Here is a 9105-nt window from a genome sequence, read left to right as displayed (position 1 = left end):
GAGATTAATTTACAGCTACTGGATTCATTACGGCAGCTTTGGTTAAGAAACACAGAGCAACACGAGGAGAAGCTCAGGAGAGTAAAATGTTGATGTGTTTGCAAACCAGCTTCAGTGATTTACTTCATATAGAAGCGTGTGTGTCTGTGGTTGTGTGTTTTCAGTGGAGTGCCTCCCAGCTCCGAACATCAGCTGTCGGCTCTCCAACGGGACGGAGTTCAGGTTCAGCGGGGAGGAGGTCGGCTTCAACAAAACCATCCCCTGCAGGAACGTGTGAGTGCAACACACACAGACACACACAAACACAGACACACAACCACACTCGCAGCCTCCTGCAGACAGTAACGTGTCGGCTGCTGGTTTTTGTTCCTCCGCTGCAGTGTTTTAGGCGTGGTTGGATGTAACGCTGAGTGATTCTGTCTCTCTGTTTCTGTCTCAGGAGCGGTTACTCCTACAAGGTGGCCGTGGCGCTGTCTCTGTTTCTGGGCTGGCTGGGAGCCGATCGCTTCTATCTGGGATATCCTGCTCTCGGTACGAACACTCTTTATTATTTCAGCTAGCGTTGGCTGCCAGCCCCGTCAGTTTTATCATAGCGAGGTGTGGATAGAGGTGAGGTGGGACGACAGGTGAGTCAGCAGACTCAGAGACTCGCTGATACAAACACAAAGCTCCCTGCAGCTTCAAACGCCTCATTTTTCCATGAATCATCTTCAGTTTTCAGTCTGACTGAAAGAAAACAGAAATCAGACAAACTGCATCAGAGATCTACATTCTGTCCGACCTGATCACCAACATATTCATCCGCTGCTTTGTTTACATGTAAGAGTCATGTTGGGCCATTTCTGCCATTTCAGACAATTATTGGGACATTTTTGGCAAATTTCAAGTTATTTTGGGGACTCTTTTTGTAAGGTTGGACAATTAATAGTCATTTAAACAGATGCTGAATCAATTAGGAGAAGTTCCTGTCACTTTAGTCCCTTACTAAGTCATTTTAGACCCTTACTGAGTCACTTTAGACCCTTACTAAGTCACTTTAGACCCTTCCTAAGTCACTTTAGCCATCACTGAGTCATTTTAGACTCTTACTAAGTCACTTTAGACCTTTACTGAGTCACTTTAGACGCTTACCAAGTCATTTTAGATGCTTACTGAGTCATTTTACACCCTTACTGAGTCATTTCAGACCATTACTAAGTCATTTTAGACCATTACTAAGTCACTTTAGATCGTTACTGAGTCATTTTAGACCCTTATGGAGTCAATTTATACCCTTACTGAGTCATTTTAGATGCTTACTAAGTCACTTTCAACCCTTACTGAATCACTTTAGACCCATACTAAGTTATTTTACACCCTTACTGAGTCCTTTCAGACCATTACTAAGTCATTTTAGACCCTCACTAAGTCATTTTAGACCATTACTGAGTCATTTTAGACAATGTTTAAAACATTTTGGACCAGTTTTTGCCATTTTGGATAATTTGTGAGTCATTTTTGACACTTTTGTTAGTTTTGATCAATTTTGAGCCATTTTTGAACAAGGACTTGTCAGGTTAGACCTTCTTTTGTTGTTTTAGACAACTTTGAAGTCATATCAGACCATTTTTGACACCATGAATTTGTAATAATTGACAACATCCAGGTTTTGGATGATTTCTTGCTATTTCAGACAGATTTTCTGTTGCTTTGGACGAGGTTTTGTCACTGTTGACACCATTTTAGTCATTCTGAACAAACTTTAACTCACTTTGGGCAGTAGATCTCTCGTTTCTGTTTCCTTTCAGACTGAAAACAAAAAAACATGCATGGAAAAATCAGGCTTTTTTGGAAAGCTGCCATCAGCTCAACACACTGTTTAGCCCTCGTTTGTGACACAGGTGAAGTCAAACTAAAACCACAGAGACACGACAGACACACTAATGTGAAACTGAACTAAAGCAGAATGATCCTTTCAGACCTGAAACTTGTTCAGCTCACTTTAAATGTTCGTATTTCATCAGATCTGCTCTGAAACCAACTGCCTGAAACTCATTTTTAGAATAAATGTGACTTGGCTGGACGCGGACTGACCTGAGCCAAACCAGGACAGGTGTTGATCAGAGCAGCAGCCCTGCAGCCAAACGCCCTCCAGCTACACAACACAGACCCACAGACACACACAGACTCACACCAGCCTCTTTGTCGAGCTGCAGGTGTCTCATTAAAGGACAAAAACTGGTCCTTGTGGTGTAAATCATAACTGTTATTCTCTGTTATTATTGTGTTGTTATTGTGCGTCGGTCACACAAACAAAACGGCTGAAAACACTAAATGTGGGAACAGTTGGAGGGTTTTTACTGTTAATGTCTGAGGTGAAGCTTCTCTACAACAGCTGGACACAATAGAATCTTTATCGCGTAATGCAAAAGCTCCTCTGACTGTGAGGATTTTTAGTGTTTCTGCAGCTTTCGAACATGCGTCGTGATGTTTCTCTGCAGTTTCACTGAAATCAAACACTTTAAGGAAGTCCTTCAGCGAACATCAGTCTGACTGTTTTGCGTCTTCGACACACTTCTGACTGAAAATAATCTCTACGGTCGTTGTGACAACATGGCAGTTTAAACATGATGCAAAACACACATTTATTACTATTATTACTGTAAATCTATATAATATAATACTGTGTCTGTGAGTCAGTTTAACTTCACGTTTCTCATATAAATTTAGGGAAATGAGGACAAACATGCACATCGATCTCCCCGCAGCTTTATGAAATAAAAAAAAAAGACTTTTATACAAATCATCCTCCTGGAACATTTATCAAACTGTAAGATAAATAAAATAAATAATACATCCTGTCTGACCGCCGACATGTTTGACTTTTATAACTAAATGGTTAATAGTGATGATGGTTCACCTCGTCATTCCAACTGAGCCACAAATTGTCCAAAACAAGTTAGAAAATGTTCAGAAGGACTCCGAATTTGGCCAAAATTAACTCAAATGTTTCTTGATCAACTAGAAATTAGTCCAAAGCAACACAAAAATTGTTAAAAACAGCCAAAAAAAAAAAAAAAAAAGAACAACATGAGTCACAACGTGTCCATGATCAGGATGCATTGTCCAAACTGACTGGATGGTGAGACCATCACTGAGTCGTTTTAGACACTTACTAAGTCACTTTAGACCCTTCTTGAGTCATTTTAGAGTCTAAATGTAACATGTTTGAACTTTGTCCAAAATAACAAAAACTAGTCCTAAACAAATGTCTTGATCTGTATCTTGAACTCAGGAAAGCTTCTCAGGGATTTTGTAGAAACCTTCAGGTGTTGTTTGTAGCCAGCTACAGTTTTTGAATCCTTCAAGTCCCTTCTGGACCTCTGATGCACTGAATCATAGAAGTTCTGATGATTGATTATTGATTCTCAGCGTTTGGTTTTAACTCTGATTCATAGAAACTTGCTGCTGCTGAAAATGCTCTTTATCTAACGTCGACTCACCGCCGCTTTTCTCTCTCAGGACTGTTGAAGTTCTGCACCGTTGGTTTCTGTGGAATCGGGACGCTGATCGACTTCATACTGATCGCCATGCAGGTGAGTCTCAGACCCGTCTGGTACCGGTCCAGTACCGGTCCACCCTAAAAACCAGCAGCTGATGAGCTTCACAGTTCTTCATCTTTATGTCTTTACTTTAATTAGTTTAATTTAATTTTTTATTGAATTTCCCTTCTGGGATGAATAAAGTATTTTTCATTTAAGTAAATTCTGTGTTTAAATAACTGATGAATCGTCTGAATAATGAACTCAGGATGTTTTGAGTTTGTTTAAAAGGCAGGATTCAGTTTCCTTTGATAGAAAACAGTTTGTTCTGTTGAACATGAAGCAGCTGATTAGCTTAGCTTAGCATGAAGCATTAGCATGGTTCTGTCTAAACATATATATTGTTTTTCCAATCTGTTAAAAAACAAATAAAAATATGAACTTCATTAATGTTAATAATTAATTTGTAGTTTTATTGCCGTTAATTCATTTAAGTTTGTTTAAATTGTCATCATAGGACAAAATTAAATACAAAACCTAAATATATCTTGATCTAATGAAAAAATACGATTGAAACTAATATAATAAATATAACTGGAACTCAAAGACATCCAAGTCTAATAAATAATATTGTTCATAATGATTGAAACTAATAACAAATATTAAAATATAAGAAACGCAAATATATGTAGATGTAATAATATTATTCCTAATAAATGCAACGATTAAAATTTAACTGAAACTTATTATTCATAAGAAATATAACATCAAATACAACTGAAAATCCATCTAAATATAAATATTTTTAATAATTATACCTGACAACTCATATGAACTATAACAGAAACATAAATATATCTTAATATAGTCATTATATTAGTAAATATAACAAATAAACAAAGTTTAAGTCTATCAAAATGTAATGAATGAATAATAATTGTTCAGAATAAATATAACTTATAAGTCATATCAAATATAACTGACGTAGAAATGTATCTAATAAAAAATATTCTTACTAAATATAACTAATACAAAATATAACAACAACTGAAATATATCTCAATATAACTGATATACAAATAATATATATAATTATGTCTTAAAACTAAAACTGAAATATATTTCAAACAACTCAGTTGGAAAATCTTTTCTCCACACGTTCAGTCAGTGGACATTAAATGCATCTGCATCGGTATTATTGATTATTAATTTCATTTTTTAGCTATTTTTCAAATATATGAGCCAAAAACTTGAAGGTTTCAGCGTCTTAAATGTCTTCCATCACAGAGATCTCAACATTCGGGGGTTTAAAACTGAACGTGAAGAAAATCAAGAGGAAGAAAAGTGACCTTTTGCTGGATGCTATTTAGATTTTTCACTGTTATGTTCAGTTTCATGGATCAGACAGTAAAAGAATCAGCAGATTAATCAGTAATGAGAATAATGGACTCTTTCATCAGCTGCCGTTTCCTCTCCGCTCGTTCAAAGAGTCGCTGCTCTCAGGAATCTTCTCCACTCGAGTTTTAGCGGCGAGCTGATGAACAAACAGCTCTCTGCTTATTATTTACATCCATCCATCGAGCAGCTGAAGGATGAATCATGTTCCAGAAGCTTCTAATGGACTGAGCAGACGGATGGAGGAGGGAAGCCGGAGGTGAAGGGACGAATCGCTCCGTCCTGCCGAGGCGCTTTAGATAATAGCGGCTGGAGATCCATCACTGGAGGAGTGACGGGGAGGAAGGACGGATGGATGGTCGCACTAATGGTCCGTTTAAACCTGGACGGGTTTGACGGATCAGAGGTTTTTACCTCCAGTTAATGTGATCATTAACCCTCCGGCTGAGACGTCCTCAGAGACTCTCTTATTCTTTAGTCTTTAGGGAACAACATGTAGAAATGTATAGATATCTGACCTTTTTATTTTGTCTCCAAACTCGTCTCCTGCCTGCTCCGTGGGAACACTGCCTGCAGTTCAGCCTCGTTCTGCTGAAGGTCCTCACATCACATGGTTGTTGGCTGCAGGAGAGTCACAAGAGAGCACAAAATCTGTAGTTTTATGCAGAATCCGGTTCAACAGATGATTCTTTTAAATGACACGTGACCTAACGGGGTTTTGATGTAGTATCACAATGTTGAGCTTAGAGTTAGTTTACTGATGGATTGGCGAGTCACAGATAAGCAACATCTTCTCTTTTTATAGCTTCTCTGATGTGAGAAGTTCAGGAAAATGAAATTATTTCTTTTAAATACATTTCTTCTAAATATCATCTGTAACTACAGAGTCACTGCTGGTTTTAATTGGAACCTAAAAATCATCTAAACTCAGAGTTAATGTTGAACTTTAGAGGATTATGATTATATTCAGTTCGTTTACATTTAAATTAATCACCATGTGTCACCACAGTTTAACATCACAAGAATCTAACATCTGAAACCAACCTGCTGGCAGCTTTAAAGGCTTGTTATTCTAAAAAATCCCCAAAACGAGGCCATTTATCAGCCAGAAACTGTAAAAACATCAAGTTTTCAACTGAAAATCCTGATAATTAATCAAAATCACTTTATTTATTCTAGTCTCATTTAAAAAATATATTCTTCAAAACTTGGTTCTTCTGGTTCCACAGAGCTGCAGGACTTTATGAACCTCGGTAAAGGAACATGAGACAGGAGCTGCTCAGAGTTAAACAGAAGTTGTCGCTGTGTTGTGTCTCTGCAGATTGTGGGTCCAGCTGACGGATCAAACTACATTGTGGATTATTACGGAGCCCGACTGACCCGTCTGTCCATCACCAACCAGACCTACAGGAAGCCTCACCTGTCCCTGTGAACACGCCTGCACTCACCTGGACACTCCGACGACGCTGTGAGTCCTGACATCAGCCTCTTCCCTCAAGATTCATCCTCAAACCGTAAACTTGTCACCAGATCTGCTGAATGGATTCAGTTCTGATTCCTAAAAAACAAAACAGACTTCAGAGTAGCTAGAAGACGACAAAACAACCAGATACACACAACAGGTGACCGCAAAAACACACAACCAACCGCAAAGACACACAAAATAAAAACAGACACACACATGTAACTTGAAGATCTTCTGCCAAGCTGTAGCTGAGTCGTGCTTCGTGTTTGCGTTGAGTCATCCTGCCGTTATTGATCACGATGGATGATGTCAAAGATGAAGATCAACTTTATTGATCCATCAACACATCAGAGCAGCTCAGCAGACAGAAGAAAGAGGAGAAGTGATGAACAGATAAAAGATTAGAATTATGACTAAACATCCAAAAGTCAAGGAGGAAATAAAGATACTGAAGCTCTGAGCTCCGTTTAATTTCAAACTGCAGCTTCTGATCGATGTTTAGACTCAGGCTTAAACTATTTATTGATTAGAAAAAAGAATTTTGATCCAGAGTTTGTGTGTTTGCTGCTTTTATAAATCCAGGTTGTCCTCCTGGTGTAACTTTAACTCTCCATGAGTTCGTCACATGTATGAAATCTGTTGAACTGAAGGACTGAAATACATTAAATCCAATATGAATATGAGATATTTTCTCCTGGTTCAGACACAAAGGACAGAACCTAAGTGAGCAGACATTAAAATAAAAGTCCTGTTCTGGTTTTCTCTCCTCAGATCTGTCACACTTTTAAAATGTGTCTTAAATAAATGAAAATATGTCCTGAAATGAATTTTCTGAGACACTCCGGCCTCTGAGGACACAGTAGTTAAATATCAGAGTAAAGTCACCTTGCAGCAGGTTTCTGAGGGAATAAAAGAGCTGAAATCCGACCGCCTGGTTCCTAAAGGCTCACTGCACTCAAACTACAGTTTAGAGATTTCTGAAATCTGTGGATCATCTAAAGTTTGCCTCGTTGAATAAACCCAAAAATGGAGGCTTTAACTGAACCTTTAGGATCCATCAGGGAGCCGATCGAAGCTCAGAGCTGATAAATGAACTCAACAAGCAGCTGACTGAGGCTGCAAACAGACATCAGAGTTTCCAGCTTCAGCTTCAGATCAAACTGAATGACTGAACGAGCTGCAGGGAGACAGAAGGAACATGTGGATCAGACTGAGCCGTTTAAACCTCCAGTCTCAAGCCTGCACATTTTACTGCTTCACCTTCCTCTCAACAAGGTTTTGGTGATTTTACACGTCTACGATCTGAACATCAAACTCCAGTCAGAAATCTACATTAAGCTGCCGTCACACTTTGATAAAACTCAGGTCCAGAAGTTTTGATGCTTGTCGTGTCGCCCACGACTCCAAACTCCAACGAGAAACCAGAAAATTTCAGTCTTTCATCTAAACAGTAAGAATTTTTTTCTACTCTTTACTAAAACCTGCTCATTTTCTGCGTGCATCAGCAGACACGTGTCCATGTTCAGTGCTCCACCAAACTCTGTCAGAAACCTGCATCAGGCTGGTTTCGTACTCATTTAAAAACTCAGAAACTCGTCTCTTCTCCCTCCGTCAGTAGACACTCTGCTGTCGCGTGCATCATGTTTCTGCAGCGTCCTCGTCTGCAGTCAGAAACCTGCTCAGACACTAAATGCATGTTTGGAGACTGAAGGTGGAGCAGTAGATGAAACGTTCAGCAAACATCTCACAGATCGAAGGAGAGAATCAGAGTTCAGAACTTGAAGCAGAACAGCTGAAGCTTCTATTGAGGCCTTCAGAGGCTCCTGACCTCGCCAAGGATCAGAAACCTGCTGCACAACGTCCTGAAAGCATCTCTGAAGATCTGCAGAAGGAGTCCTCAGATAATAGATATTTAAAGTTTCTTACACAGGCAGCAGAAGGAAAAGAACTAAACTGAACTGAAAGTGTTTCAGCAGAATTTCTCACGTGAACGGAACCAAACCTTCCCACTGAGCTGCTCATTGACGTTGAACTGATCTTCTCTGTGTCTGCAGGTTTCTCCATCAGCCTTGTAAATACAGAGAAGACAGCTGACCAACCTCCTCGTGTCCACTTTAAGTTTTCATCAAACAACATGTAAAAATGATTTGATTTCTTGTTGGAGGAAGATTATAAACCCGGAGGCACTGAGAGGAGCCTGATGTCTGGACTCGCTCTGCTCTTCATCTCTGAGTCTTCACCTGCTTTCCGTTCTGTTCACTGAAGCTTCTGATCCTCAAACCCTCACTGGACCATTTCTGTCTTTAAGTTATGACGTTGTAAATAAAGTTTTTTTTGTGTTAATCTACACGTGACTCATTATTTTGTGTCGTGTCATTATTAGTTAGAATTCTTTTATGTCTTCTAACTGCTAACACTATTTTACCAGGATGATGTCTACCATGAAGACACGACGTCTGAGGTTCAGGGTCAGTTCTGGATTTTAACCGAGGAGGAGAAAACAGAAGGAGTTAAAAACAAAACATCAGCGTGACTTTATTTCCTCATTTACAAAAAAAAAAACGCTTTCAGCTGCAGCTGCGAAGGATTCTCTGTTAATTCTGAGCAGCGAGTGTTTGTGTGTGTGTGTGTGTGTGTGTGTGTGTGTGTGTAAATGTGTGTGTGGTTGGTCTCGTCGTATTTCCTCGTCGGGTTCGCAGCAGCCATGTGGCTTTCATCAAAATT

At 39.2% G+C, this 9105-nt stretch overlaps 1 protein-coding gene across 1 annotated transcript; it reads left to right on the top strand.

Moving 5' to 3' along the window:
- Window positions 1-164: 164 nt before the first annotated feature.
- Window positions 165-8728, top strand: tm2d1 (TM2 domain containing 1; the record flags this gene model as incomplete). Its single annotated transcript, XM_008305599.1, has 5 exons — window positions 165-273; window positions 440-531; window positions 3502-3575; window positions 6238-6384; window positions 8436-8728. Coding segments are annotated over 4 exons (386 nt in total), but the record flags the coding sequence as incomplete, so codon positions are not given.
- Window positions 8729-9105: the final 377 nt, after the last annotated feature.

The sequence above is a fragment of the Stegastes partitus genome, unplaced genomic scaffold (assembly GCF_000690725.1).
Source record: "Stegastes partitus isolate 25-593 unplaced genomic scaffold, Stegastes_partitus-1.0.2 Scaffold2560, whole genome shotgun sequence".
NCBI classification, from domain to species: Eukaryota; Metazoa; Chordata; class Actinopteri; family Pomacentridae; genus Stegastes; species Stegastes partitus.
The sequence above is the reverse complement of the archived record's forward strand: the minus strand, read 5'-3'. Positions and strand labels throughout refer to the sequence as shown.